Source organism: Cetorhinus maximus, chromosome 11 (genome assembly GCF_964194155.1).
Source record: "Cetorhinus maximus chromosome 11, sCetMax3.hap1.1, whole genome shotgun sequence".
Classification (NCBI taxonomy): domain Eukaryota; kingdom Metazoa; phylum Chordata; class Chondrichthyes; order Lamniformes; family Cetorhinidae; genus Cetorhinus; species Cetorhinus maximus.
In genome coordinates, this window is record NC_135889.1 from 7,914,986 (window position 1) to 7,938,201 (window position 23,216).

At 45.6% G+C, this 23,216-nt stretch overlaps 1 protein-coding gene across 1 annotated transcript in view; it reads right to left on the reverse strand.

Moving 5' to 3' along the window:
* The window catches only part of LOC144686367 (protein mono-ADP-ribosyltransferase PARP12-like), a 50,559-nt gene that overhangs the window by 26,399 nt on the left and 944 nt on the right, over positions 1-23,216 (reverse strand). The window contains exons 2-7 of the mRNA XM_078551461.1: positions 20,510-20,645; positions 16,974-17,226; positions 12,000-12,101; positions 7,533-7,656; positions 3,316-3,484; positions 322-439 (exon numbers count right to left, since the gene is read on the reverse strand). Coding sequence (XP_078407587.1) covers positions 322-439; positions 3,316-3,484; positions 7,533-7,656; positions 12,000-12,101; positions 16,974-17,226; positions 20,510-20,645 — 902 coding nt within the window. The remainder of the gene's footprint in view (positions 1-321; positions 440-3,315; positions 3,485-7,532; positions 7,657-11,999; positions 12,102-16,973; positions 17,227-20,509; positions 20,646-23,216) is intronic.

Below are 23,216 nucleotides of genomic sequence, written 5' to 3' on the forward strand. Positions count from 1 at the left end.
CCGTGGCAGTGTTCAGAGAAGAGCAAGGGAGTTCCCCCTGGTGTCCTGGCCAATATTTATCCCTCGATCAGCAGCACACAAAAAAACCCAGATTATCTGATAATCATCAGGTGCTGTTGGCGGGATCTTGCTTTGCGCAAATTGCTATATTTCCTACATTACAGGGGCTGTAAAGTGCTTTGGGATATCCTGAGGTGTGTGAAAGACACTAGATTAATGTGAGCCATTCTTTTTCTTTTTTTAAAAGACTAAGATTGAAATGATATTCTGTAGGCTCCATGAATGTTAATGGGGTTCCTCCACATGCTGAAGCAGACCTACCTTCAAAATCCATAGCGTAATGGTAACCCCCACTCGTGAATATGACCTTCTCCTTGCTGTCTGCCAAATACAAGTTCTCCAGGTCGGTGGATGTGAATGAGGGAGCGTCTGAGCCTTGCTGTCAGATTATAACAGAAGAGGTGCATGAGCATCAGGAGAAAGAACCACTCAAAAGCAAAAATACTGTGGATGCTGGAAATCTGAAGTAAGAGCAAAAAGCGCAAGAAAAACTCACGAGGCAGCGTCTGCGGAGAGGGGAACAGAGTGAGCGTTTCAGGTCGAGGTGACCTCCCGTCAGGACTGAAGAAAAATAAAACATGTGAGAATTTTTAAGCCAGTGCAAGGAGGGAGTTGGGGGGTGGGGTGGGAAGAACAAAGGAGAAGGGTTGTGATAGGGTGGAGGGCAGGGGAGGTTAAATAACAGAGGATTTCATGATGCAGCAGCAAAGAGAGCGGTAATGGGTGTAGTGAAGAAACGAAGGCTGTGCCCAAATGAGGCGTGAATGGCCGCATAAAAACCATCTGAATGTGACGTGAAGAAAGGAAGGAAGAAACAAGGCTGCTAATGTCTTGTTAATTACATTATTAAGGTTAAGAGAAACGGGTGATGGGTACGAATTGTCTTTGAGCACATATAAATAGAGGATAGCTGGGACACTGGGTTGGGTGGGAGGAGAGCTGTGACACTGAACAAGTCCAAATTTGCAGTAACTGTGTGGAGAGTGAGTTCATGTCTGCAAGATAGTTTTCTAGATCAGTATGTTGAGGAACTGACTAGGGTGCAGGCTACTTTGGACCTAGTATTGTGCGATAGGAAAGGGTTAATTAATACCTGTTTAGTAAAGGGGCCTCTAGGAAAGAGTGACCATAACATGATGGAATTTTACACTGAGTTTGAAAGTGATTTAGTTGCACCTGAAACTAGGGTCTAACAAGGCAATAAAGTAGGCATGAGGTTAAGTTAGGCATGAGTTGGTTAAGGTAGATTAGGAAATTATATTAATCGAAAAGCCGAATACTGCAGATGCCGGAAATTGGAAATAAAAACAGAAAATGATGGAAATACTCAGCAGATTATGGCAACATCTGGGGAGAGAAACAGAGTTAATGTTTTGTGTTTGTGACCTTTCATCAGATGAGACATTTAACCGAGCTCCATCTGTCTGCTCAGGTGAAAAATCCCATCGTGCTATTTTGAAGAAGAACAAGGGAGTTCTCCCCGGTGTCCTGGCCAATATTCACCCTTCAATCAACATTGCCAACACAGATTATCCAGTCATGATCACGCTGCTGTTTGTGGGAGCTTGCTGTGCAATTATTGGCTGCCGTGCCTCCTGCATTACAACAGTGACTACCCTTTAAAAAGTACTTCATTGGCTGTAGATACATACAAACATAAGAAATAGGAGCAGAAGTAGGCCATTCGGCCCCTCGAGCCTGCTCCGCCATTCAATAAAATCATGGCTGATCTGTTTGTGTTTTGAGTTCTACATTCCCATCTACCCCCGATAACCTTTGATTCCCCTGCCTAACAAGAATCTATCTATCTCCACCTTAAAAATATTCAATGACCCCGTCTCCACCGCTTTCTGAGGCAGAGTCCTAAAGTTGCACAGCCCACTGAGTGAAAAAAATTCTCCCCATCTCTGACCTATAAGGGCAACCTCTAATTTTAAAACAGTGCCCCCTAGTTCTGGGCTCACCCACAAGAGGAAACATTCTTTCTGCATTCACCTTGTCAAGACTATTCAGGATCTTATATACTTCAATCAAGTCACCCGTCATGAAAGACGCTATATAAATGCAAGTCTTTCTTTTTTTTTGGACAGAGATATATGAAAGGGAAAGTGCTTTTTGAGGATGTAACTAGTAAAATGAATAAGGGGGAACCAAAACATAGTGTTTTTGGATTTTCAAAAAACCATTCAATAAGGTGCCAACACTGACAAGGCCAACATCTATTGCCCACCCCTTGATGCCCATGAGATGGTGGTGGGCCGTTTTCCTGAACCACTGCCCACCATGTTAGAGAGTGCCTCAATATTGACAGAATGACAATAGAGGAGCAGTGATACGTGTTCAAGTCATGGTGGTGGGTGACTTGGAGGGAACGTGGGAAGTGGTGGTGTTCCTATGCATCTGCTGCCCTTGTCCTCCTAAATTTGTAGAGGCCGTGGGTTTGGAAGGCGCTGTCGAAGGAGCCTTGGAGAGTTGCTGCAGTGCATCTTGTAGATGGTACACACACTGCTGCTACTGTGAGTCGGTGGTGGAGGGAGTGAATGTTTGTGGATGGTGGATGGAGTGTTCATTAATCGGGCCGCTTCGTCCTGGATGATGTCGAGTTTGAGCAGATTGGTGCCCAACCAGGCAAGTGAAGAGTAATATGGTCTGCATTTTGCAAAAAGGATATAGAAACCCTGGGTGAAGGTGCAACAGAACTGAGGGGTGATAACTATCAGGAAAAACTAAACAGGCTGGAGTTCTTTAGAAAAGAGAAGGCGGGGATGTGTCCCTATAGACGTCTTTAAGATTATGAAGGGGTTTGATAGGATAGACATAGAGAATGTCTTCACATGGCAAGCCACTCAGTTCAAGGGCGATTAGGGGTGGGGGGCCAACAAATGCTGGTCTCGCCCACATCCTGTGAAAGAATTTTTAAAAAAATGTGGGACGAGTTCAAAACTAGAGGACACAGATATAGGAGCATTAATGAATCCAATTCAACTCAAGAGGAACATCTTTACCTGGAGAATGGGGAGAATGTGGAATTTTCCACCACAAGGGGTAATTGAGGCCAATAACATCGATGTATTTAAGGGGAAGCTAGATACCGGTCAGTGCATGAGGGGCAAGAGAATAGAAAGCTATGCTGGTAGGGTGAGATGGGACAGGGTGAGTGAAGACTCATGTGGACCGGCAAAGATCAGAGGGGCCAAATGGCCTGTTCCCTTCCATATCCTCAATGTAACTCTATGTAGGAAACTAAAAGCTCACCTGTTTACCATACTCGAACCACTCTCCAGTGTTAGCCTGCCAGTACCAGAGCCATTGAGTGGTCAGGGTGTAGTGCTGAGGTTTAGTAACGGAGGAGACAGTGGACAGACGCCTCACTCTGTTCAAGTTGTTAGTCATGGTCATGAAGTTAACAGCTGGGGGCCCAACTCTGTCAAAGAGAACAAACAATTCAGTTGTAATTCAAAATAGAAAGCTAGATATTCAGGATGGTGCAGTGGTTAACGCTGCTACCTCACAGCTCCAGGGACCCGGGTTCGATCCACACCTCAGATCAATTAAATTGAATTCAATCAAAATCTTGAGAAGATTGTTGTAGAAACCCATCTGGTTCACCAATGCCCTTTAGGGGAACCAATCTGCTGTCCTTACTTGGTCTGGCCTACATGTGACTCCAGACCCATGGCGATTAGGGGATGGGTAATAAACGCTGGCCTAGCCAGTGACACCCACATCTCATGAGTAAATACTTAAAAAAAAAAGATTGAATTGAGTCACCATTAAATGAGGAAATGACTGGTGATGAGGACAAGCAAGGGGAGGGCGTAAGTTACTGAAGGAGCTCTGGTAGGCAATCAATCATGTTGTACCTCGGACTGGTTAACAAGACAGAAAGAGCTGCAGCCTAACAAAGGAACTAGAGGTGCTAATTTGGGTTTTACACAGGAATTGTTCCGATCTGGATTGCAATGCCTGAAAGCATGGTGGAAGCAGACTGGACAAGGAGTGCCAGAAGGGAATTGGCTTACTACAGTACCAAAAGAGGGGAAAGAACAGGGGAGTGCAAATGATTGGATAGCTCTTTCAGAGGGGTCAGTACATACACGATGGGCTGAATGGCCACCTCCCGATGCCAATAAAATGCTGTTCAATTGAAATTGGTTATTTCTTTATTTTTCTCACACAGCGAATCACCAGATCCAACTTTGTTAAGAATCTTGATATAACCTTTTAGTCCCATGGGAGGTTTATTAAAGCAAAGTTCAACAGTACTTGGAAGGTAATGGAATATTTAATAGATGTACTAGAAAGGGGGAAAAGAGAGGAGTGTGTGTGTGCGCGAGCAAGCATGTGTGCGAGCATGTGTGTGTGCGCGAGAGAGAGTAACGTGTGTGAGAGTGTGTGTGTGCGCACGCACATGCATATGAGGGTGTGTGTCAGCATGTGTGTGCACCTGAGTGTGTACAAGTGTGCGTACGTCAGTATGTGCATATGAGAGTGTTTTTGCAAGGGTGTCTGTGTGTATGTGTCAGCATGTATGTATGTGTGTGTGTGAATGTGTGTGTGTGTGAATGTGTATGTGTGCGTGAATGTGTGCGTGAGCGTTTGCGTGAGCATCTGTGTGTGTAAGCGTATGTGCAAGTGCGTGTGTGTGTGTGACCCTGTGCATGCATGCTTGTGTGTGAACCTGTGTGTGTGTGTGAATGTGTGTGTGTGAATGTGTGTGTAAGTGTATGTGTGTGTGTGTGTGCGTGTGTGTGTGAGCGTGTGTGTGTGCACAAGTGTGAGAGTGCATGTGCAAGGATGTGTGTGTGCACGCATGCATGTGCATGTAAGCATCAGCGTTGAATGTGTAAGTGTGATGAATGTATAATAATTTTCATAATATTTTTCTGGTTTATTGTGAAGTAGGTTTATGGGGCAAGTATAGTTAGATCTGTGTGTGATTTAATTACATTTTGTAGTCAAGTAGGCTGCAAGCTTTAAATCATCAAAAGAAGCTAGGTGCTTGACATGCTAATGAGTAAACATGGATGCTGGCTTAGTATGTAAGGTGTGACGGGAATTCACATTTTTAGATAAATGAAGGGAGATTTTGATTTCAAAGGGATCTTAGTCTGTTTACAGCTAGCCAGATAAGCAAGGCTAAGGAGTGTGTTTATTTTTCCCAAAGGTTACTGACAATATGGGCAACATGAAAGTTTTTATATAATGAGGAAGATACAGTTTCAAAGTCATATGGAACAATAGAATTTACATATTAAAAAGTGAGAAACGTATATACAGCAGAATGAAATGTTATGTGCCAGAAGCCCAAGTAAGAACTAACAGGAGTGTGTGAAATAGCCTTAATGAAGCCTCCAGCATTTGTGTACGAGTCTGCAATATAACGAAACTGAAGTTGGGGAAAAGCCATTTGGAATTCCACTGTCCAGGGTATTGTGTTAACTTGCTGAGTTTATTTTAAATCTAAAATCTATTTTGGACCGTTGCCTTAAAGGGGGTGCAACTGGAGGTAGGGTTAATTAGGAATTTTAGGAGCTATTATAGTAGTAATTGTAGTCTTATGTATGTGCTTGAAATCTTTTATATTTTGTTAATAAATATTTTAATTTAATTTTTTAAATCTCTAAGTGGACTTATTACTTCTGAATTTAGTGCACACATCTCGTAATAAATACAAATTGCAAAACCGTTGTGATATCATGACCGAGTTTCCCTTATGGATTTGGTCCACCTGGCACACATCATCTGCCACATCATAACACAAGTATGTGTGCGAGGGTGTGTGTGCACACATGTGCGTGTCAGGATTGTATGTGTGTGTGCGTCTGTATAAACCTTTGCGTGTGTGCATGTGTAAGCATATGCGTGAGTGTGCAAGTGAGTGTGCACGTGTGTGTGTGAGCGCACGTGTGCGATAGCACATGTATGTCCTTATTATTCAATTATTCTGTAGCATTGTACATAGCAGGGAGCCAAAGACCAAATGTGGTCCTCAGGTGAAGCAAGGTTTAAAAGTGTTGAATAGGAACGTAGGACTCAGGAACAGGAATGTGCCCTTTGACCCTTTGAGACGACACACAAAAATAAAACACCGAGGATGCTGGAAATCGGAAATAAAAACAGGAAATGTGCGAAATACTCAGGTTGGTGTGGCTGTGACTCTGTGGTAGAGCTTGGGTCTCAGAATCAGAAGGCTCTGGGTTCAAGCCTACCTCAAGAAACCTTGTGCCCATAGTCCAGACTGATAGTCCAATTCAGTACTGAGGGAGGGCTGCACTGTCGGATTTTTTGGATAAGATGCTAAAACCTTCTCTTTCAACTGGAGCTAAAATATCCCATGGCACTATATCAATGCAGAGAAATGGAGTTATCCCCAGTGTCCTGGTCAATGTTTATCCCTCGTCCAACATCACTAAAGCAGATAGCTGGTCATTAGCACGTTGCTGTTTGTGTGTACATTGGCTGCCGTGTTTCCTAAGTTACATCAGTGACTTCAAAAGCACTTCAGTGGCTGTAATGCACTTTGGGACACCCTGAAATTATGAAAGGCGCTATATAAATGCAAGTCATCTCTCGTGGCGATTAAACTGCATCTCCACTGATCTCTCGAAACACTGTGAGCCTTAGCTGTGAAGAAGGTAAGAGAAAGTCACGCGAATTTTAGATAAAACTTTGATGTGTACACCTCATGAAATGTGACACTTATGTGATATAGCAACGTGATAGCATGGCATGAGGCAAAATAGGACATCATATTTTATAAATATACAGTCCCTTGGTAGTACAGAACTTGAATATTGCTGCTAAGACAGACATTGTCGAAGCTTTTCATCTTGCACTCATCGGGACAAATGCAAGAATGGCAAATTTCAAAGTCTCATTAATTTATATGACAGGGAGGAAAGAGCTCGGGGAGCCTATAGTTCCCCATTGCTTTTTCTGTGACAACATCTCAGCTAATCAGAGTTGACTAGCCAACCAATCAGCACCTTTCTCTCCTGCAGTATAATTTGTTGTGGTCCTTTGAAATTTGGCATTCTTGTGTTGCCCTGATGAGTGCAAGATGAAAAGATTCGGCAACGTGTCTCCCTTTTCAGCAATAATTTAATCTACGCTCTAACAAAACTCTATGATATAACTGCCGTGTAACGTAGTATAATATCGCAGAACGTGTAAGGTAAATAAAGATTAAACAAATAAATCCGAAGGAGAAGGAGCCCAGCAACAAGGACTTGGGTCAGAGAAGGCAAAGTCTTAGACAGATAAAGGCAAAATACTGCGGATGCTGGAAATCTGAAACAAAAACAAAAATAGCTGGAAAAACTCAGCAGGTCGGACAGCTTCTGTGGAGAGAAAGGCAGAGATAACGTTTCGAGTCCACATGACTCTTCTTCAGAGCTAAAGGGAAGTAAAAATGTGATGGAATATAAAGTCTTAGACAGCCCTGCTCAGTGCCCTTATGTCAAGCTTACCTGCCTACGATTTTAGGGTCGCAGTAATCCTTTTCAATCTGCTCCATGTCTGGGAGATCTATCCACCCATCCTTGTAAACCTGCCATTGATAAGGGAGGTTGAAGTGAATCAGGTTACACCGATCTGAGTGAAACACAAATACACAGGGAGATTATTCCAGGTAATTCGCCGGTATCTTTCCCATCTGCACATTTTTCAAATTCCTTTCCGTGTCCCAGCTTAAAGCCTCTAAGGTTCCTGGGGTGAAAAGGTCCAGCAGCTAGCTGACAGGTGCGATCCCATTCTAAGTAGAGTAGGATGCTCGATCAGAGAAAAATAACCATCATTCAGGTGGTCAGGTCTGGGGTTTCTACCGACCAGGAAAAATCCACCCTAATGTGGGACGGGACTACCTCATGTGGCTAATCGCCCAAGCAGGAGATCTGCTTAAATATTCACTGATCCGCAAAAAGTGCTGAATCAAACTCCATCTTACACAACAGGGGGGGGGTGAGCCTTGGCCTAGCAGTTTCAATATTAGCCAGAAGATCATGGGTTGAGCGAGATTCCAGAGACTTAAGTGCACCCTTTCAAACAGCTGGCACAGGCATGACGGGCTGAATGGCCTCCTTCTGTGCTGGAAGGCTGCATGAAAATTGAGGAGCCGCTTCCGCTGGAAGCCACTCCATAGCACAAAGAGACCATCCGCATGTATCGCATTGTTGCTGAGTGTCTTATACAGAAATGCAGGGTATACGGGGGATATAGAACAGGTGGGTCTACAACTCAACTTCGGACCAAACTGTGGCCTTCGGATGTGGGCACAAAGGGTCAAAGTGGTGAAATTTGGACAGATGTTAGAAAGTTCTTCTTACAAAGAGTGACCAACATCTGGAATGGACTGGAGTACTGCGGGCAAAACTCCTGGAATCATTAGACAAACAGCTGGATGCTTTGGTGCGGGAGTTTTAAGGTCCTTCTAGATAGATAATGTGTTTAGCATCCTTGAAAGTGGATAAATAACCAGGCCCGGACGAAATGTATCCCAGGCTGCTGAAGAAATAGTGGAAGCAATTTCCAATCTGCTCTGCCTACGAGAATGGTGCCAGAGGACTTTTGTTCCCTTTTATTCCTTCGTAGGGTGTGGCTCACGCCAGCAAGGCCAACATTTGTTACCCATCCCTAATTGCCCTTGAACTGAGTGGCTTGCTAGGCCATTTCAGTGGGCAGTTGAGAGTCAACCACATTGCTGTGGGTCTGGAGTCACATGTAGGCCAGACCGGGTAAGGATTGCAGATTTCCCCTCCCCTAAAAGGCATTAGTGAACCAGATGGGTTTTTACAACAATCGACGATAGTTTCATGGTCACCATCGCTGGGACTCGCTTTATAATTCCAGATTTATTAACAGAACTCAAATCGCACCAGCTGGCAGCCTGGGATTTGAACCCGCGCCCGCAGAGCATTAGCCTGGGCCTCTGGATTACTAGCCCAGTGACATTACCACTGCGCCGCCGTCTCCCCACGCTGCTAACCTTGTGCAGCTGCTAAAAATGGAGAAAGAGACAGACCGGGTAATTTTAGAACTGTTCGCCTGAGCTTGGCGATGGGAAGATTACTGGGAGAGTTTCTGAGAGACAGTGTAAATTTGCACTTCAACGGACGTGAATTAATCAGCGTGGACGAGGATCTATTAAGGGAAGGTCGTGCCTGACTGGCCGGATGGAATTTATTTTGAGGAGGTAACGAGGAGGGTCCATGAGGGTAATGCATTTGATGTTGCCTAGTGGGTGTTAGCAAGGCTCTTGGCAAGGTCCCGCAAGGCAGGCTGGTCAGGGAATTAAAAGCTCATGGGATCCAAGGGAAAATGGCAAGTTGGATCCAAAATTGGCTCAGCGGCAGGAGGCAAAGATTACGGCCACTGGATGTTTTTTGTGGGCTGCTTCCAGGGGGTTCCGCAGGGCCCAGAAGGGTTAGTGTGGCACATCATCCATGATTTAGACTTACATGTAGAGGGTATGATTAAGAAGTTTACAGATGACATAGAAATTGGCCGTGTGGTTTATAGTGCAGAAGAAAGCTGTAGACTGCAGGAAGATATCAATGGACTGGTCAGGTGGGCAGAAAAGTGGCAAATGGAACTCACTCCGGGGAAAGTGTGAGGTAATGTATTTGATGAGGACAAACAAGGCGAGGGTATACTCAATAACTGGTAGTAATGAGCAGAAATGTAACATCCTTGAAGAGCAGCAGCATCGACATTCATGACTGCGAGGAGCTCGCTACCAATCGCTCAGGATGGCCACAACTTGGGTCCATCAAGCTGCGTCCGCGCTTTGAGTCCCAACACTTGAACCGATGGGGCAGAGCGGCGGCAGAGGAGGGAGGAAAAGGAAGCAAACCCCGTCCTCCGGATCCCACTACCTCATTGGATTCCCGGCCTCGTGTGCTGAAAGATCTCTGGGTCGGAAATTGGCCTGTTCAATGGCAGGAAGAGCCATTGAAGAAACCCTCAACCTGGAGTAGAGGTCATCCTCGAATGGAGGGATAGCCCACGGTGATGACCGTTCTATCGAGTGTAGACTGCTGTCATCACGAAGGAAAGCACTAGTATCACCACAGACAGAAGTTGTGAAAGTAGTAACCTAATACTTAGGTGACAAATGAAGGGATAGGTTACTTGGATCAATGCCATGCAAAACAGCAATAGCCTATCACAAAGTTAGCTATTGCGTAAGCAAATAAACCCAAAGGTCTGCCCTTAGTTGCCTAGGTGACATCAAGCAGACAGACACCTCTGCACATAGCGATAATTTGATATTTGAAAACAGTGTACAGGAACAGAGGGACCTGGGAGTGAATGTCCACAGATTTCTGGAGCAACTGAACAGGTAGACAGGGTGGTCAAGAAGGCTTATGGATACAGAGGTTATGCTAGAATGGCATAAAACACTAGTTAACCACAGCTGGAGTACAGTGTACAGTTCTGGTCACCACATGACAGGAAGGATGTGATCGCACTAGAGAAGGTGCAGGGGAGATCTGCACAGGATGTTTCCAGGACTGGAGAACTTAAGCGATGAAGAAAGATCGGACAGGCTAAGGCTGAGGGGAGATTTAATTGAGATGTATAAAATTACAAAGGGGCCTTGACAGGGTGGTGTGCCAGGATCTGTCTCCTTTAGCAGAGAGGTCAATAAGATCGATGTCAGGGGACATGGATTTAAAGCAATTGGTGGAAAGATTAGAGGGGAACGCAGGAGTAATTTTTTCACCCAGAAGGTGGTGGGGATCTGGAACTCACTGTCTGAAAGGGCAGTAAAAGGCAGAAATCCTCATCACATTTGAAGAAGAACACTTGAGATTTGCACTCGAGGTGTGCTAACCTACAGGGCTATGAACATAGAGCTGGAAGGTGGGATTAGACTGGCTGGAAAGGGTACAATGGGTCAAATGGCCTCCTACTGAGTTGTAAATCTTTCTATGTCTCCATGCTTCTATTTCTAGTTAAGTCAAGATGTGCAGATTGGCCTTCTTTACCCCTATCAATCTGGCGAGCTCCAAGATTCTTTGTTTTAATGTAAAAGTGGCTATGGCACAATTTCAAAGGAGAACCGGAAAGGTTGTCCAGTGCCCTGGTCGATAATTATCCCTCAATCAACTTCATTAAAACAGACGGTCTGGTCATTAGCTCATTGTCTTTTTGTGGGATCTTGCTGTGCACAATTTGGCTGCCGCCTTTCCTGTGTTACAAAAGTACTTCAAAAGTACTTCGTTGGTTGTGAAGCGCTTTGGGGTGTCTTTCAGTATTAGGGTTTGTAAGGGTTAATGTGTGGGACCGTGTAAGTAGCACCCCCCATAATAATGATGTAAGAGACCACATGGTGAGGATCCGAGGGGGAGAATGTTTATGGCTTCAGCAGTGTAACACCTAGTCATGGATAGCTATACATGATTCAGTTGTGTATAATAAAGCAATTATTGTTTGGACATACAAACGTCTCAGTGATCATTCTGAAGCTAGACCAACCAACATATAACATGGTGGCAGCAGTGATGGGCCACAAATGGATAAAGGGAAGACCTTTTTAATGGGGAGAAGATTGAATGGGGAGACTCTAGTCTTTAAAATGAGAAAGTTGCTGCGGATATAACAACTGTAAGTTAGACTGTGAGCACGAAACTGGAGAGTTCTGGGTCAAACTAGATAAGATGCACTGGAGGTTAGAGTAAAGCTCTTCCTTCCCCATTGAGTAATGGGCTTGTGAAACAGAGGCAGTAGGGTTGAATCTTGGTGGAAAATCTCAGCCAGTCTGGCAGCATCTGTGAAACAGAGGCAACGTTTCGAGTCCATTATAACTTGTCCAGAGCTCTCGACAACAAGCTGCTGGCCCCTCCTCATAACCTAAAACTCAAAGGCTTAGAATAATCTTTCCCGCCCAAATCTATTCCCCTTTCCAACACGTCAACCACCTGCGGTCTCAGTACCTTTAAAGGAACAGTGCTTCCTCAGAAAGAACAAGCAGATCTCCTGACTCCCCACGTTATTGCTGGGGTCACTGGGGGAGAGGCTGGGTGCTGGCCCCTTAACTGGAATGAAATACAGAGATCACATGTTAAGAAATACAGAGATCATGTTTTTCTTTGCACTATGATTGGTGAATGCAGAGCATAACAACTGGAACAACATAAGACTCATCGTACACAAAAAAAGGCCATCCTGTCCATTGTGCCTGTGCCTGTCTGAAAGAGCTATTCAATTAGTCCCACTCCCCTGCTCTTTAGCCCTATCCCTGTGTTGTAGGGTGTTGGCTACAGTTCGGTAGGTCTGAAGAAGCCTTCGTAGTCATACGTAGGTTAACTGTAAGTCTTTATTGACTCTTAGAGCTATTTACAAATATACAGTAAAGGGTAGAAGCTAGGGACTAACTTCATGCTTGCTAGTGCACACAGCTCTGAGCAACCCTGGACTGACCCTGAGTGCGAGTCATGTGCTCTCTTACAACAATGTACGGGTGGTACCCTGTGTGTACCAGAGCCTTATATTACGCTGCAAATTGTTCCTTCTTAAATATTTATCCAGTTTCTTTTTGGGTTATTATTGACTCAGTTTCCACCACCCTTTCAGTCAGTACATCCCAGATTGTAACAACGTGCTGTGTAAAAAAACAAATCTCACCTTCTCTTTGGTTCTCTCGCCAATTATCTTAAATCTGTTCTCCCTTGGTTACTGGCCTTTTCTCATTGGGAAACAGTTTCTCTTTATTAACTCCACATCATGATTTTGAACCCCTCTATTAAATCTCCCCTTAACCTTCTCTGCTCCAAGGGGAACAATCCCAGCTTCCCCAGTCTCCCCAGGTAACTGAAGCCCCCTCGTCCCTGGTGCCATTCTGGTAAAAGCACATGGCAGATCAAACACGCAACGCCAGGCATCAAGCTACCAGAGACATCAATCATGAACATGGTTAAACAGCACGAGCTACAAATTCAAAAGCTAAGCAGTCACTCAGTCTTTACGTCTCCTGACAAAACTGTGCAGGGCACTGATAATGAGGAAAAAGATCAATCAGCCAAGATACATGAAGATTGAGAGAAAAGTCAATTTTAACGTTGTTAAGCTAGATCAAAGTCTAGGGAGGTGAGATATAATGTCTCACTGAATCGAATGAGACTTAAAGGGCCTTCAACTGTCACTCAACAACTTATATTCAATTAGCACCTTTAACATAATAAGATGTCTTAAGGTGACACCAAGGCACAAAAAGCAATATTAGGTCAGATGACCAAAAGCTTTGTCAAAGAGGTAGGTTTTAAGGAATGTATTAAAGGAGGGAAGTGAGGTAGAGAGGCGGAGAGGTGCAAGGAGGGAATTCTAGAGCCTGGGGTCCAGGCAACTGAAGGCACGGCCACCCATTAGAGGAGCGATTAAATCCGGGAATGCACAAGGGGCCAGAATCAGAGTGGTGCAGAGGCCTCAGAACATTGTTTGTAGGAGCAGATCACAGAGATAGGGAGGGCTGAGGTCATGGACGGAGTTGAAAACAAGGATGCGAATTTTAATATCAAGCTGTTGCTTGGCCGGGATTCAGTAACTAAAGAATCAAACAATAGCCCCCAATTAAAAGTTCAGCTGGTGTCAGGATGTAATTACATATGAACAAGGAGCAGGAGTAGGCCATTCAGCCCCTCGAGTCTGCTCCGCCATTTAATACGATCATGGCCGATCTGACAGTAACCTGAAATCTGCATCCCGCCTACTCCCGATAACCTATCACCCCCTTACCAAGAATCTATCTACCTCTGCCTTAAAAATATTCAAAGACTCTGCTTCCACTACCTTTTCAGGAAGAGAATTCCAAAGACTCACGACCCTCTGAGATAAAAAATTTCTCCTCATCGCTCCCTTAAATGAGCGACCCTTTATTTTTAAACAGTGACCCCTAGCTCTAGATTCTCCCACAAGAGGAAACATCCTCTCCACATCCACCCTGTCAAAACCCCTCAGGATCTTAAAGGTTTCAATTAAGTCACCTCTTACTCTTCTAAACTCCAGAAGATACAAGTCTAACCTGTCCAACCTTTCCTCATAAGACAACCCATCCATTCCAGGTATTAGTCTGGTAAACCTCCTCTGAACTGCTTCCAATGCATTTACATTTACATCCTTCCTTAAATAAGGAGACCAATACTGCACACAGTACTCCAGATGTGGTCTCACTATTGCCCTGTACAACTGAACCATAACCTCCCTACTTTTGTGTTCAGTTCTCCTCGCAATAAATGACAACATTCTATTGGCTTTCCTAATTACCTGCTGTATTTGCCTACTAGCCTTTTGTGATTCATGCACTAAGACACCCAGATCCCTCTTCACCTCAGAGCTCTGCAATCTCTCACCGTTTAAATAGTTTGCTTCTCTTTTATTCTTCCTAATTGTCTTTGTTTCAGGTAAAGAGCACAGGTAACCAAAGGAATGCATTTATATTCTCTAGCTGATTACAAATGAAACCAAGTGAACAAACCAAAGAGGCTTGAATTAGTGTTGCCAGTTAACCTCCTGTGGGTCAGTCGTGTCTCATTAGGACCCCTCTCACCTCTGAATCAAAAGGTTCCGGGTTCAAGTCCCACTCCAGGGCCTGAACACAAAAATCCAGGCTGACACTCCAGTGCCGTACCGAGGGAGTGCTGCACTGTCAGAGGTGCTTCCCTCTCAGGTGAGATGTTAAACCGAGGTGTTGCCCTCTCAGGTGGACCTAAAAGGTCGCACAGCGCTATTTTGAAGAAGAGCCGGGGAGTTATCCCTTGGCCCATATTTATCACCCAATCAACATCGCAAGAACGGGCTATCCGCTCATTTTCACATTGCTGCTTGTGGGATCTTGCTGTGCGCAAGTTGGCTGCGACGGTTCCTACATTACAACAGTGACTACACTTCAAGAGTACTTCATCGGCTATAAGCACTTTGAGACGTTTGGTGGTCACGAAAGGCACAATATAAACGCCAGAGCTGTCCTGGAGTCCTCAGGAATGAAAGGCTAGTCTCGAGAACAACGCTCAGGGAGATCCCAGGAGTAAAATCATCAAGGCATTCAAAATTTACCCTCTTCAAATGGTCTTTCACCACCTTGGTTTATACCAGACACGGGAGTGAAGGCTGATTGACCGACAATCATCAACCAGCCGGCTGGTCTGCTTTCTGATTGGTGCAGGAAGGAGGTACACTGCGGGCGGTGGGAGGGCACGTTGAGTGACCAATGGCAGGAACTGTGGGGGTGGGGCAGTTAGAGGCTGGCCGTCAGGTGACGGCACCTCCGGGGATTTGGTCCGAACAGAGTTGGCCAGACTGGTCTCAGTTGAGAGATAGTGAAGAGGGCTGGGATCAATGGGAAAGCGCTCGACTGGGAATCGTACGCGGGGTCGGAGGGATAGATAATCGGCTTATTGAAAAATTATCATGGGGAGCAGGTGTGGGATTGCGGTGATGGTACAAATAAAACAAGTAATTGTAATTTGTAACAGTTATAGGCAATCGTTAAAATTAAAGCAAACTATAAAATCATAAAAGGATTGCACGATTATGAGCGTTTCAGTGTACAAATAGTTACAATACGTTGCAAAATGCAGGTCTTTCCTTAGCTTACGGAATGAAAATGAAAGCTCTACTGCATTCTGCCCTTTGTGATAGAAGAGCTTCTGAAGTAACCTCGATAAAAGCCACGATTAAAGCAAAATACTGCGGATGCTGGGAATCTAGAACAAAAATACCTGGGAAAAACTCAGCAGGTCTGACAGCATCTGCAGAGAGGGATACAGTTGACATTTCAAGTCCGTATGATCCTTCATCAGAGCTAAGGCATGTAGAAATGAGATGAAATATAAGCTGGTAGAAGGGGGTGGGACAGGTAGAGCTGGATAGGGGGCCAGTGATAGGTGGAGGCCAAGAAGAGATTGCCAAAGATGTCATAGACAAAAGGACAAAGGGTGGTGATATTATCTAAAGGATGTGCTAATGGGGACATTAAGGGAAGCAAGCTAGTGGCCGATGGCCCTAATAACCTTGAATGCCGCTGGCTTCGTACTAGCATAAAGCTTTGAGCAGGGCACCAACTGCTCTACACCTCATCGGCCCTCTGGTGAAAACACCCAGATGGAGGCAGTGCCGCTGGGTAAATGGGGCTTTGTAAGTTACAACGCTCGCCCAACCAACTGGGAAAGCAGATCGTAAACTCCGTCAGGCCAACCCTTTCCCTTTTAACTATTCACACAAGCTTGACTATGATGAAACCCCCACCCCTTGACTGCCCTGGGCAGCAACGTGAGGAGCGTAAGGACGGTGGCTGCATTAAAAACAAGAACCAGAATAGTTGAAGGGTTAACAATCGAAGCATTTTCAGTGAGGGTGCGAAATCTCTCTCCTATAGGCCAGGTGAGAGAAAAGGAAGACTTGCATTTGTGTAGCGCCTTTCATGACCAAAGCGCTTTGCAGCAAATTAGTTACTCTGGAAGTGGAGTCACTGTTATAACATAGGAAACACGGCAGCCAAATTTTCACACAGCAAGATCCCACAAACACAGTGGCGTGACAGTGGGTTTGGTTAATGGATAAATATTGGTTAGGACATTGGGAATAACTCCCTTGCTCTTCTTTGAACTGGTGCAATAGGATATTTTATCCCTCCTGAGGGGGCAGATGAGGCCTCAGGTTAATGTCTCAACCAAACGACGTCACCTCCAGCAGTGCAGCACTCTCTCAGTAGTGCACTGAAGGGTCAGCATATGTTACGGGTTCTTGGAGTGGAACTCAAACCCATAGCCATCGTATATAAAGGTGAGGGTGCTACCAACTGAGCCACGGATGACAAACCTCTTAGGATGGGGTGGTGGTGGGTGTGGTAGGGTGAGAGAATCAAACAAAGTGAAAATTCAACGAAAAGCAAAACTGTGCTTTTTATTCCCCACCTTTGTTCGCCTCCTTTCTCCTGATCTCGCAGATGTTACGATAAACAGACGGCAGGTCACAGATCATTTCGATGTTCAATCTGCAATTCTCCAGCAGAGTCCGGCTTTCCAGGAAGCTGTGGGATCGCTCACACTGGTCCCCAAGTGCACAGGCCCCCAGGACAAACTGAAGGCAGATGTGAAGTTTTTTGCAATTCTGTTTGTAGATGCAAGAGCCATAGGGAGCGTTCCCCTTGTTGTAAAAGGCACAGACCTGAAAAGAGAAGATCGTCTGTCATCTCATCTCCTGATTGTTTGTTGCCTTCCTCCATCTAGGAGGTTTGGCTTGCCTATGTCCACCATCTTTTCCTATGATGCCTGTCAACTCTTGTGACTCCCACCTTAGTCCTGACCAAGCAGAGACTTTAAAGGAAGTAACAACAACAATTTATATCTCGACAGCATAGAAGCGTTGGAAAGCAAAGTGTGACACCGAGCCATATAAGGTAACGTTAGGTCAGCTGACCAAAAGCTTGGTCAAAGGGGGTCGGTTTTAAGGAGCGCCTTAAAGGGGGGGAAAGTGAAGGAGAGAGTCAGAGAGGCGTAGGGAGGGAATTCCAGAGTTTGGGGCTTTGACAACTGAAGGCACGGCCACCAATGGTGGAGCGGTTAGAATCGGTAATGTACAAGAGGGCAGAATTAGGGGAGCGCAGGTATCTCAGAGGGTCGTGGGGCTGGAGCAGATTGCAGAGATAGGGAGGGGCGAGGACCGGGAGGGATCTGAGAAGAACAGGGTGAGAATTGGGAGCCGATGTGGATCGGTGGGCACAGCAGGTGATAGGTGAACGGGACTTTGTGCGAGTCAAGACAGGGGCAGCAGAATTTTGGATGGCCTCAAATTTACGGAGGGTAGAACGTGGGAGGTGCATTGGAATAGTGGAGCCTAAAGGTAATTTTGATTTAATAATTAAATAATAAATAATCATGAATTAGTTCTTCCACCGTCTCTGTTGGAGAGCACCTTGTTGCTACTCAGCAACACCTCCACTCCAGTGATACGAACAATGGCAGATGGAAAAGCTCCTCCAGTGCATTTAGCCTGCCTCACACAACTCTGATCGCTTCAACACCATGATGTGGGGGAGATGGTGGCGTATTGGTAATGTCACTGGACTAGTGACCCAGAGATTAAAAGCAAAATACTGCGGATGCTGGAAATCTGAAACAAAAACAAAAATAGCTGGAAAAACTCAGCAGGTCTGACAGCATCTGCGGAGAGGAACACAGTTAACATTTCGAGTCCGTATGACTCTTCTTCAGAACTAAAGAGAAGTAGAAATGTGGTGAAATATATACTGTTTAAGGAGGTTAAGCTGGGTAGGAGGCCAGTGATAGGTGGAAGCAAAGGAGAGATTGCCAAAGGTGTCATAGACAAAAGGACAAAGGGGTGTTGACGGTGGTGATATTATCTAAGGAATGTGCTAATGGTGACATTAAGGTGTAGAAAGCAGGACAAACAAGTGACGGCGGCGGGGGGGTGATGATAGAAATGGGCTAAAAGGTGGAGATAAAACAATATGGAAATAAATTGTAAAAATAAAAATAGAAATAGGTGGGAAAAGAAAAATAAATATATTTTAAAAATATAATAACTATTAGAAAAAAGGGGATCAAAAAGGGGGTGGGGATAAAGGAGAGAGTTCATGATCTAAAATTGTTGAACTCAATATTCAGTCCGGAAGGCTGTAAAGTGCCTAGTCGGAAGATGAGGTGCTGTTCCTCCAGTTTGCGTTGAGCTTCACTGGAACAATGCAGCAGGCCAAGGACAGACATGTGGGCATGAGAGCAGGGTGGAGTGTTGAAATGGCAAGCGACAGGGAGGTCTGGGTGATGCTTGCGGACAGACCGAAGGTGTTCTGCAAAGCAGTCACCCAGCCTGCGTTTGGTCTCTCCAATGTAGAGGAAACCGCATTGGGAGCAGCGAATGCAGTAGACTAAATTGAGGGAAGTGCAAGTGAAGTGCTGCTTCACGTGAAAGGAGTGTTTGGGCCCTTGGATGATGAGGAGGGGGGAAGTAATGGGGCAGATGTTGCACCTTCTGCGGTTGCATGGGAAGGTGCCATGGGAGGGGGTTGAGCTGTAGTGGGTGATGGAGGAGTGGACCAGGGTGTCCCGGAGGGAACGATCCCTATGGAATGCCACCAGGGTGGGTGAAGGGAAGATGTGTTCGGTGGTGGCATCATGCTGGAGTTGGCGGAAATGGCGGAGGATGATCCTTTGAATGCGGAGGCTGGTGGGGTGATAACTGAGGACAAGGGAGGCCCTATCATGGTTCTGGGAGGGAGAGAAAGGTGTGAGGGCAGAGGCACGGGAGATGGGTCAGACATGGTTGAGGGCCCTGTCAACCACCATGGCCACTAGGGCCATCTGTCACTTGCTCATCCTGCTTTCTACCCTTAATGTCACCATTAGCACATCCTTCAGCTATTATCACCACTGTCAACACCCCTTTGACCTTTTGCTTATGACATCTTTGGCAATCTCTCCATTGCCTCCACCTATCACTGGCCCTCTATCCAGCTCCACCTGTTCCACCCTCCCTTAAACAGCTTATATTTCACCACATTTCTATTCCTCTTTAGTTCTGATGAAGAGTCATACGGACTCGAAACGTTAACTGTGTTCTTCTCCGCAGATGCTGTCAGACCTGCTGAGTTTTTCCAGCAATTCTTGTTTTAGTAACCCAGGGCCCCAGGCTAATGCTCTGGGGACACGTGTTCAAATCCCACCACAGCAGCTGGTGGAATCTAAATTCAATTAAATAAATCTGGAATGTAACAGTGAGCATGAGAGCAGGGTGGAGCGTTGGAATGGCAAGCGACAGGGAGGTCTGGGTAATGATTGCGGACAGACCGAAGGTGTTCCGCAAAGCGGTCACCCAGTCTGCGTTTGGCCTCTCCAATGTCGAGGATATCACCGATTGTTGTAAAAACCCATCTGGTTCATTAATACCCCTTTGGGGGAGGAAATCTGCCGTCCTGACCCAGTCCAGTCTGGCAGACCCACGGCAGTGTCGTAGACTCTTGAACAGCCCTCTGGAAATGGCCTCACAAGCCATTCAGGTCAAGGGCATTTAGGGATGGGCAACAAATGCTGGCCTTGCCAGCGACTCCCACATCCCATGAAAGAATAGAAGAACGATTCCTCGTCCCAGCCGGAACCAGGCTGATTACTTTATGCGGCAACCCCCAACATGGTCCAATCTGAGAAACGTTGTAAACTAATCTGCATGGGGCAGCGTTCATTTACTTGATGCTTCAATGCCCTGTCCAATGCGACCTCCAAAGAGGACGTTGTCTTCTCAGATGGTCCTCCCCCTTTAAGACAAAGCTGCACCCGAATTGTTGCCCGTCCTAAATTTCGCTTGTTTAAACCTTAACCAGGTGCCAGAGTTTAATCTGCAGCATTATCCCTGATTCATCGCACCGATCGTCACTATTTAAACTTACAACCTCCGCGAGGCTCCCCCCCTTCATCCTCCTCCTTTTGAATCCTACCTCAGGGAGCAGGGTGGGGTCATTCTGCAGGAGCAGTTGACGCAGTTCTTTAATGTCCAGGTTGCGAAGTCCATTGTTACTCAAGATGGCCTGATTGTGAGGGGACTGGAGGTCATGAGAATTTGAGCAGGGCTTCCTGAAACAAATAAAAGGATGTTCAGGAAACCTACATAACCTTAGCTGGGTTTAATATTTGCCCTGTGACTTGCGGTGTGAAAGGGAGCTACAGTTAGAGCCTTATAACGCACCCCATCTATCACCCTGTAGCCCGAGATGCTCACCACAAGTTTACTGTGCTAGTCTTGCAACAGGGTTAGGCGATCCCACAAACGATGGATGGGTGAGAGCAAAATTCCGTAGACTGGATCAAAACAGCCCCACGTATATCCATCCCCCTTTGCTCAGCCCTGGTAACGCTAGCAGGCAGGCGCAAGAGAGATGGCTGAAGTGTTTGGAAGCCGTGAGAGTCTAAGGTGCCACATGGATGATATTCGGTCTCCTACAGAGGTGTTTCAAAAAAAAAGGTGTCAGGGTAGACCCAGCAACTACTGGCCGACCAGTTTGACCTTGGCAGTGGGAAGGCTTTTCGAAGTGATAATCTGGGACAAAATTAACAGCCGCTTGGACAAATTTAGATTGATGAAGGAAAGTCGGCATGGATTTGTCGAAGGCAAATCGTGTTTGACCGTCTTGATAGCGTTTATTGTTGAGGTAACGGACGGTTGATGAGGATAATGCAATTGATGTGGTCTCTATGGACTTCCAAATGGCATTTGATGAAGTGCCACATGACAGGCTTGTCAACAAAGTTGAAGCCCGTGGAATTACAGGGACAGTACAGCAGCACGGATACGAAGAAGGCTAAGTGATTGGGAAAAGAGAGCAGTGGTGAATGGCTATTTTTCAGGCTGGAGGAAGGCACACAGTGGGTTCCCTGGGGTTGATACTCAGTCCATTGCTTTTCTTGATACATATTAATAACTTAGACCAGTGTTGCCCAATAGAAAGTGGTGACGTCACAGGGGTGTGGCTACAGTGGCACTGTTTAAGCCTGCTGATTTTAGTGAAATATTTTACATGACGCCACACAATGCAGATACTTGTACATCATATATGCAAATACACTTCCACATCTACCGCCACTCAGTGACCAAGAATGTAACTCATAACGATTAAAAAAAAAGCACTTGCACGCTCTGCTTTTTGTCACGCTCTTTTAACAAGTGCACAAGAGGGCTAATGTTCACATGTATACGCCATGCCAACCCGAGTTTTGAGATCACCAGCCCCAATCATAGTCTCCTTTTGGATCTACTGAGCAGAAATGCAACGAGCCACATCTTGGTTCTTAATTAGCCACATGTGGCTAGTGGCTGGCGTATTCGGCATTGACTGAGACCTGGGTATACAGGGCACAATTTCAAAATGACACAAAACTTGGAAGCGTTGTGAACCGTGAGGAGGATTCGTGACAGACTTCAAGAGGACATAGAGACGGGCTGGGTGAAAGGGGAGGCATGAGAGAGGAAATTGGACACAGAGAAGCATGAAGTGATACATTTTGGTGGGAAGAACGCGGAGGCGCAGTATAAAATGAAGGATACAATTCTAAAGGGGGTGCAGGAACAGAGGGGCCTGGTGGGGGGATATATGTACACCAATCATTGAAGGTGGCAGGACAGGTTGAGGAAGTGGTTAATAAGGGTTACAGGATGCTGGGCTTTATATATAAGGGGCATCGCGTGCAAAAACGAGGAAGTTATGGTGAACCTGTACAAAACTCTGGTTCGGTTTCAACTGGAATATTGTGGCCAATTCTGGGGACTGCACTTTTGGAAAAGGTATGGAGGCTTTAGAGGTGGGGGGGTCCAGAAAAGATCTTTCAGACGTGTTCTGGGAATGAAAGACTTCAGTTATGTGGATAGATTGGAGAATCTGGGATTTAAGAAGAGAAGGTTGAGAGGGGTCTGGACCGAGTAGATAGAGAAAAGTTGTTCCCATGGGTGGAAGAGTCACAAACCAGAGGACAAAGATTTAAAAGATAAATGGCAAAAGAACTAATGGTGACGTGTGAAAAATCTGTTTTTTTTTTGTTTTAAAAAAAAAAGCAGCAAGTGGTTAGGATCGGGAATACAGGTTCAATCACGGCTTTCCAAAACAAAAAACAAATTGGAATAGCGTCCGAAAGGGAAGAAAGTCGGGAAGTGGGCCTTAGCTGGGCTGCTCTTGCAGGGAGCTGGCACAGATTCGACAGGCTGAACGGCCTCAATCCGCGGCGTAACTATCCTGTGAGCACATTCCCAAAGTTAAATAGGGACAAACCCCACCCAATGCCTGTGTGCCAGGTGATAACTGGATCTTCTGGTCTACGGGAGCCAGCATAAACTGCACAAACAGCTTGTTGGACATTGGACTCCCTTAGGAGACAAATGAAAAAAGGCTAAAAGGCCTCTGCAACGTTTGGACTTGCAGACCAGGCAGGTGGATAAACACAGAGATAAAAACAAAAAGCTACTGCGGATGCTGGAAATCCAAAACAAAAACAGAATTACCTGGAAAAACTCAGCAGGTCTGGCAGCATCGGTGGAGAAGAAAAGAGTCGACATTTCGGGTCCAACACGACCCTTCAACAGAACTGAAGTATAGTTAGGAGAGGGGTGAAATATAAGCTGGTTTAAGGTGGGGGGAGAAGTTGAGGGGTGGGGGG